The sequence below is a fragment of the Pipra filicauda genome, unplaced genomic scaffold (assembly GCF_003945595.2).
Source record: "Pipra filicauda isolate LSUMZ 115617 unplaced genomic scaffold, ASM394559v2 scaffold8_size5757611_pilon, whole genome shotgun sequence".
NCBI lineage: Eukaryota > Metazoa > Chordata > Aves > Passeriformes > Pipridae > Pipra > Pipra filicauda.
This window is the reverse complement of record NW_024105087.1, coordinates 2,810,826-2,831,181: the sequence shown is the minus strand read 5'-3', so window position 1 is coordinate 2,831,181 and position 20,356 is coordinate 2,810,826. Positions and strand designations below refer to the sequence as shown.

The window sequence follows — 20,356 nt, the reverse complement described above, 5'->3', positions numbered from 1 at the left end:
AGTTATTTTTGATGAGTTGACCCTGGCTGGATGGCAGGTGAGCACCAGAGCTGCTCTGTCTCTCCCCTCCTCAGCTGTAGAGTTTGTGGGTTGAGATCAGGACAGGGAGAGATCATACACCAATTACCATCACAGGCAAAACTGACTTGACAGGGGAAAGTCAGTTTAAGTTATTACCATATTAGGGCAGGGTAACAAGAAATAAAACCCAAATCTTAAATAGACCTTTCCATCACCCTTCCCTTCTCCCAGCTTAGCTCTACTGCTGATTTTCTCTACCTTCCCCCCCTCAGTGGTGCAGGGGGGACAACTTCTCACAAAGGCTCCTTCTGTAGCACCCCTACACACCAAAACCTTGCCATGCAAACCCATTTCATGATTATAACTCTTATCTGCCAGAAAGAGTAACTCTTTCTTCCACTCTCATTACTAAAAAACTTTTGCTGTCGTCTTTTAGACACGAAATCGTTTTGAAGGAACAAGGTCAGAGGTAGAGGAGCTCATGAACAAGATCAGAAGGAATCCTCAGGAGCATAAAAGAGCAAATCACTTCACGATGGAAGGCTACCTCTATGTACAGGAAAAAAGTAAGGTGTATTTTGTATTCCGTAGTGCCCATATTGTGCATATAGGCAAGTCTTATTTCTACAGGTAACATAAAGAAGCAAAGTGTTTACAGTTTATTGAACAGTCGTCCCAGTAAATGTTCAAAGCCTCTAACCAAGTGTTACTGTGGCTCATAAAAAGGACGTGGAGCTGAAAGTGTGACAGTTCTTAGTAAACGTGTCTGAATTTGGGGAAGTTTTAGTTGGCCAAAGAATGGATTTCATGTTATTTTTAATCCCCTACTAATGACCTCTCCTAGAACTATCAAACGTTTTTTTGTCAGACAACATGAGTTGTCAAATTAGCCACTGAAAATTGGGCTGGTTTAGTATGCTGAAATTGAGGGTCATTTCCTTGATTCAGTGATATGCTCTCAGTACCTAATTGTGATCATAAAGTCAAATAAAGCAGGCCATATGTTAGGTAGCTGCTGTTAAAAATCTTGCCATGAAGGTGTATGTCACACAAATAATATCCTGGCAATACTTCAAACAATTATAAATCTTTCTCACGCTAGTAAAAAAGCCAAATGCAGAGCACTTGCTGCTCAAGGAATGACAACAAAGTAATCTTTTTTTAAACATTTTGCCTAAGTCATATTTTTAAGATGTCTGCCCTTATAGAAGGAGAAGATTCCTTTGCAGACCTTTTTTAGGAAAAGGGAAGCGATAGAAGTGAGCAGATAAGTAGGGTCAGAATCCAAGTTTGAACAGTTAACATTATGATGCAAATCTCAACAATACTCCATGCAGTAAGCTGGGCTCTTAAGTGTGTATATTCTATGTAGGGTGTGCACTGCTAAGTAGTTAGAAGTGACTTTAGGTGTCAGAAGTTGTGATCAGACCTTAATCAGTAGATTAATCAGTAGATAGTGTAGAACTTGCAACACCGGTTGCAATCTGTGGTTATTTAGCTTCAAGTTACCAAGTGTAAATCTAGCTTTCCATGTTCTGCTAAATAAAGTTTCCAAGGGGTGTTTATTTTATAGGGAAATATTATTTTGTCTATAGTAGTGAAACAAAGATATGTAATAATTCTTTACAATTGTCATTAAGCATAAATGTGAAATACTACATTTATCAGTTTTTACAATAGTAAGCACCTGTTAACATTTGTATTATGTTGTATTATATTATTAATTCATCCCTTTGTTTTAAATACTGCATTATTAGGAGTTAATTGTTAGGCTCTGAAGTATCATTTTAAAAAGCGGGAGAAGAAAACACAGGAGCTGGAAAAAAATACATCTTATTTAATGTTTTTGTGTTATGTAGGACCCGCTCCCTTTGGTTCCAGTTGGGTGAAGCACTACTGCATGTACAGGAAAGAGACAAAGAAGTTCACAATGATCCCATTTGAACACAGATCAGGAGGGAAAGTTGTGAGTATATTTTTGTATTCCACTCTTATACTTGTCCTGTATCAAGATCAGAGGATGTGTCAGATAAGATGTGTCAAGAACTCTCCCTCTCTACCCTCCTTGCCCCCTTTTTTTCTTCTTTCCTCACGCAGTTCATTCTGCCATTTAAATTATGGATGGATTAATAGATAGGAATTCTGTAGACTTTCCAGTTGCTTCCTTTTAGAAGACCAGAGGACAAGGTACCGATAACACGCAATGTTTCGCTATTTAGAATCTGGTTTATTCATATGAGGCATTTAACTTATTAAAGTATAAATCAGGAGAATATAATGACTTAAAAATTTCTTTCTTACATGCTCCAGTTAGATTTTTATTTTTTTTTGGAGATGTAAGAAGTAGAAGTGGGATTAGAAAAATGGATTTTCATAGGGATATAATTCATACTGATAACTGAATGTAATTTTAGGTATCTTTGATAGTATCTGAAATATTCAAGACCTGAAACTTTGTTGATCTTTAAATGGCTTTAATTCCTTCTGAAGTAGTTGGGAATTGATGGCACTCAACACCTTCAGAGATGACACATTGAATGAATGCATTAATATGGATGAAATGCATTTTGTTGCAAGGAAAAAAGATATCTGAAGCTGGAAAATAATGCTTGAGTCAATATGCCTGTAAATGCAGCACCTTGTCCTGTCTTCAAATTTGGATAGAAGATCATGTTGTTGTAATTTTATCAAGTTATTATATCTTATTAGTTTGAGCAGAGGGGAGATAGCTTTCGTCATTTTGAGGACATGTATATTTACACATGTATTGAACTTGGAAGAACCTTTCAAAAGCTCTGGAAAACCTGATGTACTGAAAATTAGTGGTATTTGGCTTCCTTAATCACGTCAGTACTTCTGTGAATTTTTTATCCTGATTTACTCTAATTGTAATAAGCCTTTTTAGTTAATATAATATATAGTATGGGTCTGAGCATTCAGCATTCTGAAACACTTTTGAAGCCATTTTTGCTACATTAAAAGACCTCCCATTTGGAAACCCACAACGCAATTACTCCTTCAGTGACAATCTTCTGTGTCAGAGATGCTGAAAAAGACAATAAATAATTAAAATGTACAGTTAGTCCTGATTAAATCTGATACAACTCATTCACAGATGAGTTTATGTGATTTCTGGGTAAAAAAAGATCCTAATGCTGATTGGTCTTGAAGAGAGAAATGCTTCTGTAAGACAGGTTATAGATAGTAAAGAGTGTTCTAGTTGGTGTAGCAATAACCTTTACTACAGAAATCACTGATCACTGTGTCTGACAAAAAATGGGAGAAGTCTCTTACAACTCATTGTGTGCCTATATTGTAACAGGTGCAAAATCTTTATGGCAAAATAGTTTTTGTTAGTTCAACTTACTGTGGTACTGAGTCATGCTGTAAAGTTCCAGCTGAAATGGAGTCGATATTTTTGCATTTATGTCCCATAAATGGCCACAGAACTTATTGTTGTACAGAGAAGGAAACAGCAAACATGAACGAATTCTTTTGCAAGTGTCAGTTTTCAGTATAGCTTTTGCCATTATTTTAGTATAAATTTACCTTACTTGTTTTGTACAGCTGACTTATTGGAGCTTTCAGTTACTAGGTCAAGCACATAAAAACTTTCTTTTCACAGGGTGATGAGGAACTGTTCGTCCTTACCTATTGTACCAAAAGAAATATAGATACAATAGACAGACGATTCTGTTTTGACTTAGAAGCTTCAGACAGGTAAGCTTGTGAAACACACTAAGAAGTAGTTAAAACTGCTACAGTAAAATTACTGTTGTGTTTTCTTCTGATTTCCTCAGTGCTCGTTCAGTCTGCCAGTGGGAAATGGTCACTGGAGGGGCAGACAAGCGCTGCCATGGCTTACTGAATTTTACCTCAGCTGTGTGTAGATGAAGCAGGGAGGAATTAAGCTGAAATGTAGATGTCCTCTGAGCTCACATGAAAGAAAAACAGAAAAAAATCTGAGAAACTCCTAAGAGTTGTTGTTATGGTAGTGAAGATATATGGCTTAAATTGAAATACGTGTTGCTCTGACGAAAGACTGAGGTCACAGTAATAATTCATATAATCGTGACCATTTTGTGCTACAATCCCGCTTTCCAAAATGATGTGGTGCTAAAGATAAATGCTGGATTTTCAGATTAAAAATAAGATTTTGAGGCTTTTTGTGGCTGGTATAATCGTCCACTGCATCTTGAACGTCGTTGCCACTGTTGTTCTGAAGCACCACCATTTTGTTGCTCTATTTCAAAAGAAAATAATTGTGCCCTTTTTTCGCTAGAGGTTCTCAAAATATAAATATTTGTTTTCAATGGCATGGTAGTCTCCTTCATTTACGAAGATGAGAGATTCCAACTTAATAGGGCACTGCAAATAAATACAGGTGTGGTAATGCTACATTTTCTTGATGCAGATTGTATTTATGCAGAAATGGATCATATCTAGAATTAAAGGCTAGATATAAATTAGTGGACTGTTGCTGCGTTTTAACATTTTCACCCTCCTCTCCGCTCTGAGCTGTTTTTAATGTATACATTTGCTCCTTACTTATACCAATTAATTATATTCTAATTTATAGCTTAGTAGGTCTTCAAACTTTATAGGATTTTTGTTTTTTTTTTTTTTTCCTATCAAATTCTTAGTGCTTTTCACTTCAAAGGCTGAAGTGGCCAGTGCTGTCAGGCCCCTCTCTCCTATGACTGCTATGGTCTGTGAATGTGTCTGTGATAAGGATGATGTGCAGGAGCACAAACTTAGATCCAAGGCTATGCCTAGTGAGACTGGCTTGCCTGAGGCATGTCCATTCCTATAACAAGCAATGGGTCAAAGGATGTCAAACTACCACTGCATCAGAAAACTTCTAGCTCACGTGGCAGATGACAAGATACTCATTTACAGCTCAGGTGGCATTTGCCACCAGTCTACAGCATGGTTTGAACTTGCATTTTTAACTTGAGAAGGGTATGGCTTAACTATTCTACCACAGTGTTCCAAGAGTAGAAAAGAGAGTAAAGATTTATACTCTTGGAAGCAGCTCCTCGTGTCAGTGTATTGGTCAGTTTGGATAACAGATTTCAAACTGAGTCTGCTAAAGTTGTTAAAAAGTAGCATGAGAAATGTTAGTCTGTCCCCCCCCCCGTGCGTCATCTGCTCGATGGGGTACCTCAAGTTTAAACAGAGAAGGATGGAGAGCAGTGCTTCCTTGATCCTCCAAAACATTTTCTCGTTCTTTTCTCTGGTAAAAGTGAGAAAAGTCTAATTCATCTTTCTGTCTAGATATAATAGACACAACTGGTCCACTGTGACCTTGATATCAGACATTTTTCTTTTAATAATATATGTGTGTAGTACTGAGGTGTTCCCATGGAGATTAGTTCTGTGCTGCAGGCCATTAGCTTGTTTCCTTGGTATCAGTTCAGGGCACACTTATCCCTCAGCTTGTCCAAGTTAAAAAATAACATACAGATTGATGGCTGGGCATGGGGTTTTCTTTGTTACTGTGCTTTGGAAGAAGGCAAGGCCATAAAATTTTAGGAAAGACTTTTCAGTAACAAACATTCAGCCTTGTGTGTGACTTGAGCATTACTTGGAGCTAGCTGAAAATGTACGTATTTTTCTTTCAAAAGGAAAGCTGAGATGGTTTTTTGTTTTATTTTGTTTTTTTTTTTTTTTTTAATTTGATACTTATGACTATAAGCTCTGGGGGGCTAGGTCTCTGGGAAGTGATGTTTTTGTCCTGTTTCTACTACTCCATCATGTTTAGTTGAAGGTGACTAGTGGTAAATGTAGAGAAATTTAAATCTTAAGGAGACAACAGAAGTCTTCTGGTGTAGGAAAAAGATATTCTATTGATGAAGAGCTGAAATACTACTTAGATTTTAATTTTTCTAATGCAGGACAAGGAGGAGGGAAGGCTTTGTCTCTTTTGACTTTAATTTGCAGGCAAGTAAATAGCATTTCATGCAGCATATACTGAGTTTGAGGTATTGCCTTTAGGTGATACTCTTGGATACTTTGACTGTTGTAATTTAGTGAAAAGAAGGAACATTTTCCCTGCATAAGTTGTAGTTTAAACTAGTAAAAGGAAGTAGACAAGAAAGAAACAAATGAGCATGTGGGGTTTTTTAGTTAGTTTACTGTGGATGTTTTTTTCAGTGAGTGATTAAGTTTGCATGTTTATGATGGCTGCAGTTCTGCACTGCAGCCAGACCCATTCCCACTGGAAAAAAACTGGTATGTCTTGAGAAGCTACCTTGCTTACTGTCATTATTAGTACCAGTATTACATTGTTTTAGTCTTAAAGGTTATTAATTGCAGAAATTAATGTCATCACATGTTGTCTGAAAAGAGATTTTGAGCAGGAGGTATTTGTATTTGTGGAGTTCTATGCTGTGACTAAATCTTGTGGTTTGATAAAATTTATAGCAAGGTGAAAATGAACTAGAAATTTCTCTAACTGTAAAAATGTGAATGTGGTGTGTAGACTGTTACAGTTTTACATAAAAGTGGGATTTGTGCTGGTTTTCTCGGTGCTGTTATTTTCATACAACATTTTCCCCTATGGCTATTTTGGTACTTGAAGATAGATATCGTACAAAAGAGAGAGAATGTTATGATTTAGTTCTTCGTTTCTATCCATCTCTATATAATGAGATTTACAAATTTGCCAAAAGTACTGGCAGGCTGAATAAAATGATTTTTTTTTAAATTGGTAGAGAAATAATTACCCAAATAGCCTGTTCTGCTTTTAACTCTCCTTGCTTTGTATGCTATGCTGAACCACACGATTACTCTGTTTACTTTTCTATGATATAAACTCAAAAGTAGATTTCTGTTAATGTCTGTTCCACTAATCCCTACATCCCACAGTTGCCCATCCCTGCCTTTTTAGGAAAGTTGTAATAGTGGAGGTTTGTAATGAGATCCTGCATTAAGACTTGGTTATTTTTATAAGATATTTAGTGGCAAACTGCAATCATTGTTGCTGCTTTAAAGCAAAAGATCACGTATTGAGTAAGTTAACAAATTTTTTATCTAGTGGCAATGCAAGACCAAGTTTATTTACAATTCAGAAAACTCAGTAACTCCTAGCAGGTGTTAGAATCAGCAAGTGATCAACACTGAGCTATTTGAAATAGTTTGCAGATTACATTTGCTTTCCTTTTTCTTCCCTGTTCTCCCTATTTCCTACAGTGTGTATCCCTTCTACACCTTTTATTTTCAAGGTGAGCAGTGCTTAGTTATTAAGCAAAAAATGAACAAACAAACTTCCTGACTTTTAATACAATGGGCTTTTGCTTGTAGTTGGAAGTAGACTTTGACAAGAATTTTTTGGTTGCTGATGAGTGCAGTTACTCTATGTTGTTGGTACATTTACAGGCCTGGAGTTCCTGTGACCATGCAGGCATTTTCTGAGGAAGACAGGAAGCTATGGATGGAAGCCTTGGATGGAAAAGAAGCTGTAACTGTCATTTTTTAAATATTCTTTAATAGTATAATGGAGAATTCTCTCACCCTCTGCTTTCTGATCCCATTTATACTTTAGTAAACTGGGATTATGTGGTTTGCAAAATGATAGATTCAATGAATAAAGAATAAAAGTGAAATAAAACTCAGGAGATATGAGTAACTTGGTAAAGCTCAGTGTGGATAACTGCTAATGCTGATATGAGATATTTTTCATTGTAATGACAGCATCAATTTTTATAAAAGGTTTCCCATCACAATGATAATATTGGTGTTCTAGAAAATGTCTAGTATAAGCATGTTCACTTAGTCTTATGCTGGCATACTTTATTCCAATGGCAAAATTTGAGTGAGTTACATGGTATTATTTTTTTTAAACTAGATCAAAACAGTTCTTCTCAGTGGGACTGAGGCTGTGCTTGAATTTGCTTAATTTCTGGCTCACATAAGGAAATGGATGTGAACTGTAGAATGGAAACACTCTGTAGATTATTCTTGCAATCATAAATATATTGGTCTCGTGGGCCAGAAATAATGGGGTTTTCTAGACAATGACAGCCACATGCCTGTCCCCAGTAGTTGGCTAATGGGAATTTTAGCAGGAAGTTTTATTGACATCATTGTTACCTAAATCTGGTTTCATTTGCAGAGGTGTTTATTACCATGACACGTTGTCTGAGCTGGACTCCCCAGTAAGTTTACAACTTCTGGGAATGCCGAACTGGGACGTTAAGTCTCAGGATTCATGAAAGCACTTCACAACAATATGAGTGAGCTTGCAACTGTGGGAAATTAAACTGCCAAAAAACATAGGAACGTGGAGCATGTAAATCACAATTAATTTCAGTGACTGTAGCTAACATTGTTCTGTTCCCCAAGGAACTGTATTTGTTGAGAATTTTTAATAACTTTTACTCCCTAAAACGTTCAGTTATCTACTATCTGAGGGGGCATGGACCTCTGGTCCTGCTGTTAGAGCTGTTGCAGGAGAAGGTGATACGTTTTAGCTGTAAACAGCTGTATTTGTGCCTACTGAGGATTAAGATTGGGGATGCCTTTTAACTGATTTCATAAAAGTTTTAAAATAATTTATGTCTTTTTACTCTTTTTGTCTTAGCTGTTCATCAATTTGAATAAACCAAATGCAAAACGAGAGGGAAGTAAGTATTTAGATTAATATTAAAGCTGATTTCTGTTAACATTTTACAATTGAGAAAGGCAAAGGTAGGGGTTTTTTTCCAGAGGATTTAACTTAATTAAATATTTCACTCTTAAATCTTGAGTTCTGAATATATTTGGGGATTTTGTAATTAATGGGGTTTCACAGTTACTCAGTTTAGTGCATATATAAGAATTACAGCACTGGACATAAGCTAGAGAATCAGTCTGATTGTTTTTACCAATTTACTTCATGCTTGAAATTGACTCAAAACTGGCTGAATTTGTATGTAAATGCATCACAATTTCTTAATCCAGACTGTGTGCACACATCTGTTAGAATGTGTAAGTGTGCTTTTAAAAGCAATTGCAGCTGAACATAAAGGTCAGCAAAAAGCTGAATGCATGCATTTAAAATATAAACCAAAATGGAAGTAGAAGAAAAGGCTTTCTTTAAGACATCAGCTTTCTTCTGTTAGCTAAGTAAATGAATGAAAACAGGTATCCTTCTTTTATTATCAGGCAATTTAGGCTTGTTTTTTTTTTTAAAAAAAGTAATTAAATTGCTGGTTAAAGCTGGATCATGGTGTTATTAATAGAATTTTTTCCACAGAGTTTTCTTTTCATCGTGCAAGACCAGGTCCCCAGGAGCAAGAAGGCCAGATGTTTGGGGGAAGGGCAGTTGTGCAATATAAGCAATTAAATGAAGTTTTGATGTAGAGAAAAAGTGTAAGATAGGAACAACAAAGGAATGCTGGAGCTCAGCTGTTGTCCTGTTAATGCATCTGCTTCCATGTAGTCAGATCATTAACTGCTGTGAAATTATATACATGTGTCCTGTATCTTTAGTGTGGGAATTTCTTTGGCTTAGGGTAGGACTCAGTAAAAGCCCTTCTGTTGATGATTATGTTTTTTCATCATAAGTACTTCCTTGTCCCATTTGGTGAACTCTCTCAGATATTGTCGATGTTGCAGTAAGTACTGTTAAATTCAATTTTGCATCTGCCAACATATGTAACTAATCAGAGATCCCATTCTTCAAAGGATGCTGCTGTGAACAGATTCAGTGAAGCCACTACCATAAGAATGAGCCTTTAGCTGGGCTAGGCAGGGTTGTGAAGGAGAAAAGCAGAATTTTTTAGAAAAAGTGATAGAGTATTTCCGTTCCAGAATATTTACAGTTTTGCTTCAGAAGTACTAGCTATATGATTAAGTCCAGCCTTATTTTAATTGAAAAGACATAATTGCAATGATGCTTTAAAACTGTTCAAACCTTTTTTTTTTGTCTTGTAGGTGCACAATTGGATAAAATAGGGTTCACCATCATCAAAAAGTGCATCAGTGCTGTTGAAACACGAGGTAATGATCAACCCAACCTGTTAGTGAAGAGGGTGAAGCTCTTTGAAGGGTCTGCTCTTTGAAGAAGGCTTGTGTGATAAAGTGTCCTGTAGATCTCTGGAAATAAGTTTTACATAGTAGACATTTCACTGACTACACTGACCAGGTCAGGAGTCCAGTCCCAGCCTTTTGTGTATGGCTTTCCCTCAAGAGATGTATTTTCAAGAAGTGCTCACAAGCAGGAAATAGCACCTCTCTTGACAAAGGCAGCCAATGTTTGTGTGCAACAGCCAAGAGAAACCTGTGTCTTGTAGGCACTTCCTGTACCTTTGCTGGGCGTTTGAACAGACTAAGTTATTTTAGGATTCCATTTCTGTTTAGTTGCTTTCAGACGAAAGAACAGGAGCTGAGCAGGCAAGTGACTTACAAAAAGTATTGAAGTCCTTTTGGTGGAGTTAGTATCACACCAGTGACAAACATGCTGCCAGGATTACTGTTGCATATCCTCATTGTTGTGCCTCCCAAAATTGGAGATGGAAGAGAGAGGTTAGTATGCAGACAGTATTCAAGAAGTAGTTTGGATTGATTGTGGAGAGGCTTTGTGTCACAGACCTTGTGTAACTTGGGCACTGGGTGGCATCAGCTTTTGATATCACTGCCCTGTGAGGAGAAAACGGTCCTTGTATGGACATGTTGAAACTTGAGGTGACCAACCACTCTTAAGGCTCACTGCATTGTATACGGTATTGTGAGGAGAATCTGCTTATTTTGTTGTGTTTATTTAAAGAAAAGAGGCGAAGAGATGAAAATAGGTAGTTGGTTGCTGTATATTTCTTAGTTTGTTAAAAGAGATGTTGAAATTTCTCTGTGTGCATTTTGTTTTTCTCCTAAAATGCTGACCTTGCTTTCCACTCCCAAAGGGGAGACTGAGGGTTTTTCAGGAATTGTATCTGTTTTTTCCTAGAGATCTGACATTGCACAGGGCAGAATACTTATATCTTTCTTTGTATCTCTGTCCAGCTTAAATAAGATAGCTGAACAGAAGAATGGGTTGTTCATACTTGCTGTCAGTGCAGGGCATTACAGAAAAACAGTGTTTTCTATGTATGCACTTATTATACAATATTATTAGTAAGACCAAGCAGCCTTTGTGATACTGAGAATTTTGCATTTAAACAGTAAGAAATGTCTGAAATCCTTTTCTCTTCGGCTTTTTTGTATCAGCCCTGTCTGATGCATTAAAGATGTTATTCCAGATTAGACCATATTCTGTCTGGTGTTATTTTTGTTCATTCTGTTCTTTTGAATATTTTTCAGATAAGGTTTGCCTGTCTCATCACTTTAAATTTCAGTTACTGGCATTTACAATCTGAATATTTCAGCTGGGAAACATTGCAGATAAAGCTGGTGTCCTACAGATAAGTTGCCTTCTCTGTAAAACCCTGCTTCAATATAGATCTTCTCTTTGCAGTGGGTGAGGCAGATTTCATGGAAAGACTTGCATGTGGTCATGTAATGAAAGGCTAGTTTTGGTCTATGGTACACTATATTTTGGTTTATTATTTGTAAGTGTGTTCCTATAGTTTTCTTCAAGTAGTCTTTTTTTTTTTCCCCTTCTTTCTCTGATACCCTGCAAGGAAAGCAAAACAAGAACATAACTGTGGAAATTGTATGAACACTTTCTTCATGAAGTAGCTATTTGAAAATGTTTTGTTTCTTTTTTCTCTTGGCTGTGGGTAGGTAGGCTAAACTGAGTGGAAGTTTTAAGTCCACTCTGCCCTTTATGCCTTCATTTAGGGACATGTAAGAAGATGCAAAATTTATGTGTAACCCTCTTGTTGTTCAAGACAGATGATGAGCTTTCATGGGTTAGAGGCATGTCTCCCTGTAGTGGGATCTGCCTCTCAGCATGGTTGGAAGAGAATTAAAGTTACCAAAGGAGGCCTGCAGTTAGCAGAGTGTGGTAATTTCTTCCGATGGAAAAGACTTCTATCTATTAACTTTGTTTTGGAGAGTATTCAAGAAATAAACATAAATCCACGTTTGATTAATATTTCTTTTCCCAGGGTTTCAAGAATGGATTTAGGTGAGGTACTATCTTCCAGGAACTCAGTAGCCACTTAGCTCTGTTTCAATAAGCTTGATTTGTCCATTACGTTCCAAGCAGTTGTTGATGATTTTCTGTTTACTGATTGTGAACTTAACGTCAACTGCATTTAAAACCAAAACAAACAAAATCCCAAAACCAAAACAAAAAAACCCCTAGAGGACCTTCTGCTGCTGTCTGCTGCTCTAAACAAATGCCAGGAGAGCATTCAGTTGTTTGCCTCAAAACTTTGGCCAAATAATTGTACGATGAAGAAAATCCATCTTTCAGGGTGCAGGATTTTATACCTGTACTTATTCTTAAAAACAATTTTTACTTGGTTATTTTACTTTAATGATAATATATCAAAGGCAAGTTATGTTCAGCAGAAGAAAACAGGACAGATGCTTCTTCAGAGACGGTGCTTGTGTGCCATGTTTTTATCTCTTTTAATCATAATGGGTGTGAGGTTGGCGTGGGTGGAAAGAGAGGACAGTCTAGTGTGGGTGGAAACTGAGAATAGTCTTGTCATGTCATAGCAGAAGTAGTCTGGTATTCAGAGAGAGAAGAGCATAGCAGAGATACTGAGCATAAACTTGTCAATGGCTGGATAATTTTTTTCTCAGTTATGTTCCCTTTAATAAAGCCAAGAAGGAAATTATTTGCTCTGAATGAATTAGAAGCATCAAAAGCAGTGCCTTGGTTAAAATGCATGTGAGCTTCTGGTTCAGCATTGCCTTATAAGACATTGGCTGTTCTTTACCTGGTAGGAGATACTGAGGCACCAGGATGTGCATCCTGTCTCTCCTGTATGGAACACAATGCTGGTTGGATGCACACCTATGTTTTGTCTTGGAGAGAGCATTTTGGGATTCTGTTTGGAGTATTTAATTTAGAATTAGCTACTGAGAATTATACAACAGGGTAAATGTTTAAAAAACATCGAGGAGCTTTTTATGTCGGTGTTAAAGACTCTGTGCGTGTTTTTGCGTGCAAGTAGTTGGTTGTACCTTCTGTGGGGATGTGGTAGGTAAAGTGTTTGTCGAGTTCAGAACTACCGTAGCTGCTAATCTGAGCTGCAGAGAGAGATGGCAGCATTGAGCTGAGTCTCCAGGCTGTCTGCTCCTGAGACGGAGAATAGACGGTGAGGAGGAAGTAGAAAACCTTTTCACATAACGAAAAAAAAATAAAAATAAATAAAAAAAAAAAATCTGGCATTACCTTGAGTTTAGAGCGCCACTTGTATGGCTGTTGCCGTGCTATGGAGTTTGATATAAAAAGTTGTATTTGCAGCTATGTTACAAGTCCGTGTCAGCCTCATGTACAAAGTAAACTTGCCTACGTACCTTGCTTACAATGGTATAGATTACTGTTTTGCTTACAATACCTTATATTTCTAAGCATGTTTCCCAAACTGTGTACCTGTGCCAAATTCCGGTATCAGACAGCCAAGCATCTTGAGATAATGTAAATATGAAGGAAACTGTGCTGCGGGGCTTTACCGCTCGGAGTTGCCAATAGTGGTTGAGCCGGCAGACACAGCGTCTGAACCCTTCAGCGTTTCAGTCAGTGGTGAGCTATTCCTTGCAATGAGTCATCTTGTCAATTGTGTTCTGTAAATGCCAGCCATTATCAGCGTTGGATGTGCTGAAGATCTGAAATGTGCAGATTAAATCAGAAGTAGTTCCGTTTCAAACCGGGTTTGTATATTTTAAATAAAACATCATTCGAAAGTATGTTTAAAGGTATCATCTAAAACTGTGTTGAAATATTAATGCCTCTTTGCACTCCTTGATGTCTGCTAGCAATTAGCTGTGCTTTTTTCAGGTTGATGAATTTGAAACCGATCAATTATCTGATAATCACTATCACAGACTCATGATTATTGCTGGAGGATTTTCTTGGTTTCAGTACTGCCATTATTTCAGAAACTTTTGCATATCATGTCTGTTTTAATACCAAACACTAGTTTTTGTGGTTTGACCTAATTACTTTTAAGCCCGTAAATGTATGTTTGGGGTCAGCACAGTTGGTTCCCCCCAGTTTTATTGTTAGAAGCACGGGAAGTCACGACTCAACTTCCTAGATAAGCAAAAGCTGAGTGTGACAGTATTTATTCAGCTTTTTAGCATCTTGCATATGATGCAGAAGGCTTGTCCTGTGGTGTCATTGTATAAAAAAAGTGTGATGCATTTTGGCAAAGCATTAAAAAGCTTGATGTTACTCTGGTACCAGAATTTTCCTGGACACCTCTGAGAAGTTTGAAGTAAAAAGTAATTGCTGCTCTCAGGACAGATTTCTAGTGCATCCTTGGAGTGTATTAAGGACTATGTTGTTGGTCTTGGGTTTTGGGTTTTTTTTTGTGTGTGTCTCCAAGTGGTGTATAGCATGCTATAACAGTTGTTCTAGGGATCAATGGAAAACTTATTTGTTTGGGTTGATGACTTCATATTTTGAGAGGAATATTGTGGCCACAGAGCTGAGTTTTTTTCAGTTCTTTCTTTTGTGCACAGCTAAACTACAAGCATACTCTAGGGTTGTGTTTTTTGATGACCACAGGTAAAATAAAGCCAGCTCTGAACATGACATCTAGCTTAAGACTCAGCACCACTACAGTGGTGCCTGCATCCTGGGGAGAGAAAAGGGCTGGTTTTGCCCAGGTGGAGCAACCAAGCTGCAGCCTTGGCCTGTCAGCTCCCTGCTGGGACAGAGGAAGGAGCAGTGCTAACAGGGAGGACTAGTTCAGCAGGCTCAAAGTTCTGGGATGGCTGAGGAGGCTGCAGAGAGAAGAAGGAAAAGATTTAGCATGGCTAGGCAGGAGGAGTAGGTAAAAAATGCCAAGTTCCCTCTACCATATTGAGAATTATTGCTGTGTATTATGGCTGTGTCTGACAGTAATTCATTAAAAGGCTAATGATTTTTACATACTTCATCTAATATTTATTTGGGAAGAAACTTTTTCTCATATGACTGGTTTTAATTTTCCTTCTCTGGGTTGGAACAGCTTGGTATTGAAGCTGGGAATTCTCCACAAGTCTTCCTTTGTTGAAGGATATTTTGAATAAGAATACCACATAATCTGTTATTTGAAAAGATTTCCTTGGAGTGGAAACACAGGTATTTTGTGTCATTTCTACTCTTCCAGGCCAATGTGATTATGAAGGTAGAGTATGGTTGTGTTTGTAGATTGGCTGCTTATTATGTGGCCTCTCAAACATCTGTGTCAGCTTCAGGACTGCAATATTTTACCTCCCACTATATGGGCTCTGAAAAAATGCATCAGACAAAGACATACCTTATTTTGCCCTTTTTCTTCCCTGCCCCTTCTCTCCCTCTCATTTTCCTTCAATTTATATTCATAGTTTTACTTCCCTGAGGATAAAACTGGGTGTTGTAAAGGAAAGCAAAAGCAGGGGAAGAAAAGGGGTAGTAGAGAAGTGAGCGTGTGCAAAAGGGACAGAAGGGCTCAGAGGAACGACAGGAAAGTGGTCCAGTGTCCATGCAGAATGGGAGTAGAGGACTGAAAATACTATGCTGGTTATGGCTACTCTATTCATCCCAAACAAAACCAGAAGTACTGCTTTCAGTAACCTGTGGTGGTGCCTCTGGCTGAAACTACTGTGTGGACCACAGTGGGTTGGAATGAGGCCTTGTATCGTAAATGGAAAGCATTTACAACCTTGAAAAAGCATTGGTTTTGAGGACTGGGAATAAGCTCAAATTTTTCTTCATCCAAACTCTTTTTGTCGCCACATATTGGGGGAAAAAAGAAGTAAAATTAAATTTATTAAAGAAATCTTAATTTAGCATTTGTTGGTTCAGTTCTTGCATTGTCAGAATGTAGATGCTGATGTATCCAAAATGTAAGTTAAAAAATTTGAAAACAGACAATGGTTTATTTATGTGTTTTTTTCAAGCAAAGGTTTATCCCTGCTTGCTTCTACTCCTAGTTTCTGAGGTGTAATCGAGGCACATGAAACCTTTATCAAAACATAACAGGAACTTATCTTAAAAACACAGAACAACGAAAGGATTTTTGTAATATTTTATTTATAACATTGTTCTCAGGACTGCTAATGCTACTGCTTAGTCTGTCTGTCTTTGAGGAGAATTCATTGCCTGGGGAAAAATTTTAATGCTAAATTTGACTGTGGTTGATCTCATGCCTTTTTTTTTTTATTTCTCCCTTTGCTTAATAGGTATAAATGACCAAGGACTGTACAGAGTTGTGGGGGTGAGTTCAAAGGTCCAGAGACTTCTGAGTTTGTTGATGGGTATGCCTCTATTTTACAAATATTTTTTCAATATTTTATTTCATGCTGTTTCACTGTCAATATTTAGTTTTTAAAACATCTACTAGTACTTGTTCTTTATATGTACCAAATCTAGTTTGCTTTAGTCCATGCAAATAATCACCATATCATTTTAAGTTCCCCTAGTTTAGAAAGACCTAGATTAGTTGGTAGGAATACACTCAGAGAACTGCTATGGGACTTGCAGGAGCAAATCATGGGCTTCGTGCAAGGTTGATGGAAGTGAGATTAAAGCAACCTAAGTTGAAGACTGAACAGAAAATTCAAAACACCACATTCAAGAAAGCTTGAAGCTTGTTGCTTCATTATTTGAAGTTTCCACCTTCCTTCTCCCTTGTCTAGGATGTACAGGTGTACACGCCCGTGCATGTCTTTAGTTAATCACTGTGCAAAATCAGACATTTAGTTTAAACCCACTGGCAAAGAGCTCTTTGGTTTAAGAGGAGGAATATGATATACGTATTAATAATAACTATGTGTCAAGGCAGGAGACAGATGGAGAAAGGATTTGTTTTTATAAACTTAGCTCTTATGTGTGGTTAGTCTTGGGCTCTTTTATATACCTAGTTAGCTAAAATAATTCTCAGCGACTTTTTTCTCCCTTTTTTTTCTGGAAATTTTGATGCATCTTTAATCCCAGTGACTGTACTTCTTTTGCCACTCTGCTGTCCCTAGGGGGAAAAAAAAAAAGTATTGGTACCTGGATGAAATCCCTCATCTGCCTGATATCTCTCACCAAAGTAGTGGCCATGACTGCAAAATGTGCCGTGTTTCCCCATTTCTTGTCCTGAGCACTGACAGTACATGCAGTCAGACAAGACCACTGGGATTAGTTCATTTTTATAGAGCTTCCAAACCTGTCACTTGACAGCAAAGGTCTGATTCTCAGGGATTCATTGGTATGCAAAGAAGCTTGTTTGCAGTTTGCACCAGGCTCTTCTCCAGAACCATGCATGCTCCATCTGTGCTGATAACACAGTGTTCTTTGGCACTGCAAACTGGAGGAAGCCAGAAAGTGAATTCATTTCATTACCCCAGACATTATGTGAATGACAAAGCGCTTTTATATTATATGCTGCTGTCAGTTCAGTGCCACCTGTAAGACTTTTTCTTTTCCTTCCTTTATTTTTTCAAACAGGCTGTCTCTTCAGAAATGATAAGACATCTTGAGGCTTGAGGACCTGCATGTCATATCAATCTGTCATAATGACCTTGCTAAATATTAATTTATGATGTCTTACTTTAATCAATATTAACAGCACCCTGAAGTACTCCATTAGTGCACGTAAACTTGCCTATATCTTTGAAGCATTGTAGAAAAAAGGCTCTTTTTGGAAATACGAACTGGGATTAATAAAAATGACTGATCTATAACAGATTCTCATAGTTCGTAGAATATGCTGAGTTGGAAGGGGCCCATCAGGTTCATCAAGTCCAGCTCCTGGCCCTGTGTTGCAGTCAGCCTCAGTAAACAATAACCACCTTTAGCCACTGACCATAGGAAGAATTGATGTGGTGTCACTCAGGGAGTCTCAATTAAATGTATTTGGTATAATAAGGTGCTTCTCAGTTTTGTACTTACTGGCTTAGCTTGGGCATGCAGGTCTGGCAGAAGGATTTTCCTTGTTGCCGTTATTGGTATCCAAATTAAATATACTCAGGTTGCCAGTGGTTCAGTAGCAGCTGGAAGAGTTTACTGGGGATTCCAGCATCTGCTTTTGGTTATTTTTTTTTAAATCAAAAACGTTTTTTTTGTCGTTCCCAAGATTCGTATATTTACTTGACATAGGAAGAGTACAGTGGTATCAAGACAAGGCAAAATACCGAACAGGAAAAAGTTAGGGTGCAAGCAGGTGCTCTTCTCTGATGATTTGTTGAAAGTGATCCTATCTGTGTTCTTTATCTGTCTGTCCTCAGAGAAGAATAAAGAGGGTTTCTTTTTGATATACAGTGGTACAGAGAATTTAAAATGACTGATTAATCTTTAATCCTTTGTCTCTGGGCATACTCTTAGATACCTTTTTATATGAAAGATTTTTTTCAGAATCATAAAAACCTCATATTAACTTTCTATATTTTAAAATGTTTGATAAGATTTCAAAGTATTTTAAGCTACCTGTCATTGACCATGAGGTTCACAGTTGGAAAGGCCCAGTGTGCAAAAAAAGTCTTCCTAAAGGTAACCAGGGACATAATAGCATTTAGTTTTGTCTCTTTTTCAGAATACTTTCTATAGAATTTTGGAAAGTACATGAAGAGTCAAGAGAGTCTGAGAAGACCAATGTATGCTTTTCTAATACTATGACTGCATAGATTTTCATCTGTAATGCAAAAATCTAGTGAAACTTAGTCTTCTCTAAAAAAAGACTCAACAATTAAATATAGAATTCTTTCTTTTTTAAAAAAAAAAAAGTTAATTTTTCAATTAACTTAGTTTTTGAAGTTATCTGTAACTGGCACTGTGCTATGATGGTCTATTTTGTGGCAATGATCTTGTTTAAATTTAAGAGAGGCATTTGCTAAGGAAAACAGTCATTACCTTTTAAGGGAAAATGTTAAAATAATGGAATATCTCATTGTAAACAGAGGTACAGAGTTAGAACTTCCAGTATTTTGGGTATCTGTTCTAAGCAATGCAGAGTGTGTTGTCAGCCATCAGGAGTGTCAGTTTTGGAAATGTGTCAGGGATGGATTCCTGTTTCATCTGTGATCTATAGATTTAGATCTATGATCCGATTATAGATCTGATGTGGTTCATTTCATACACTGCCTGCACAGATTTCATACAAACCACTCCATAGGTCAGCTTTCATACAGACCATCGCTTGTGGGGAAGTGACTGCTGAGGACTTGCAGTTTCTACTGATGAGTTCAGGTTTGATTTCTGATACTCTCTGGCGTGAAAAATGCCAGACTTGTCATGTTGCCAGACTTTTCAGGTGCTTCTGCCTTTTCAAAACTAGCAGATTCCAAAACAATTACACCAAATTCCTTATTGTTTTATATACAGTAGATGACAGTGCATACAGACCTACAGTGGGGCATATTGCATATGAAAACAGAGTGAGTCTCCTCCTAACCTAGTTTAGTGAACTGGACTGTTTTTATAAACTCTGGCTCCCTTATTGTCAGAAAGATTTGCATAAAATTTAGAGCTGATCTGTCAGAAGCTGTTTCATAAATGTGCACAGTTATTTTTATATGCGTAAAGTTGCCATTCAGTGCACAGCGGCTGCTATGTGAACAAGTAACATGAAAACTAGTAGAGAAGTTTTTTTTTTTAAAATTCTGATTGAAGATCCAGTTCTTATAATGGTCTGGGGTGTTTGAAGTAAGGGGGAAAAGTGGAGCAGGCACAGTGAAATGCATTGGGTGGTGGGGCACAGAGCAACTGTGAAACCTAAAGTGGAAAAAGTCTTTAAGCCTTTGATGGCTTCTACAGTCAAATTGGGGTTCCTGGGGATTGGTAGTAGGGCCAGGGTTTTTTTTGTAGTTTTCTTTTGTTCACCAAGAGATAATGAAATGTTTCAACAATACTTTCTATTTTTTATTTCAAGAGGCTTGCTTTGGAATTCAGATGCTTGTTGTTTTCCTCTCAAAATTCATCAACAAATTTCAATGAACAGAGCGCATACTTTGAATGTAAAGGAGGTTGATCATTATGAAGCAGCTATTTAAAAAAATGGATATTACATAGTGTTTCAGTGACAAAATCCCCATAGACTTTGCCAGTTTCTGATGTGATGGCAGTTTTTATTTAATCAATTCAGTAGACAGGTTTTCTTCTCAAAAAAGAGAATTTGAACATGGAAACAGCTAGCATGCTAAAAAAGAGGGAAAAAGAAGCTTATTCCTGTGACAATCTTGAGTAGTTTGGGTGGTGGTTGTCTAGTAACAGTTTGCTAGAAAATGTTATCTGACTTGTATTTTAAAATGAGATTTAAATAATTGATATAATGAGGGAGAATATTCA

General features: G+C 37.3%; 1 protein-coding gene across 2 annotated transcripts in view; it reads left to right on the top strand.

Moving 5' to 3' along the window:
- ARHGAP10 (Rho GTPase activating protein 10) overlaps nucleotides 1-20,356 on the top strand; it is a 147,916-nt gene that overhangs the window by 67,468 nt on the left and 60,092 nt on the right. For both annotated transcript variants that reach the window (XM_039391047.1, XM_027732843.2), the window contains exons 8-14: nucleotides 458-587; nucleotides 1,881-1,987; nucleotides 3,647-3,741; nucleotides 7,402-7,483; nucleotides 8,606-8,648; nucleotides 9,940-10,005; nucleotides 16,270-16,344. In XM_039391047.1, the coding sequence (XP_039246981.1) occupies nucleotides 458-587; nucleotides 1,881-1,987; nucleotides 3,647-3,741; nucleotides 7,402-7,483; nucleotides 8,606-8,648; nucleotides 9,940-10,005; nucleotides 16,270-16,344 (598 nt within the window). The remainder of the gene's footprint in view (nucleotides 1-457; nucleotides 588-1,880; nucleotides 1,988-3,646; nucleotides 3,742-7,401; nucleotides 7,484-8,605; nucleotides 8,649-9,939; nucleotides 10,006-16,269; nucleotides 16,345-20,356) is intronic.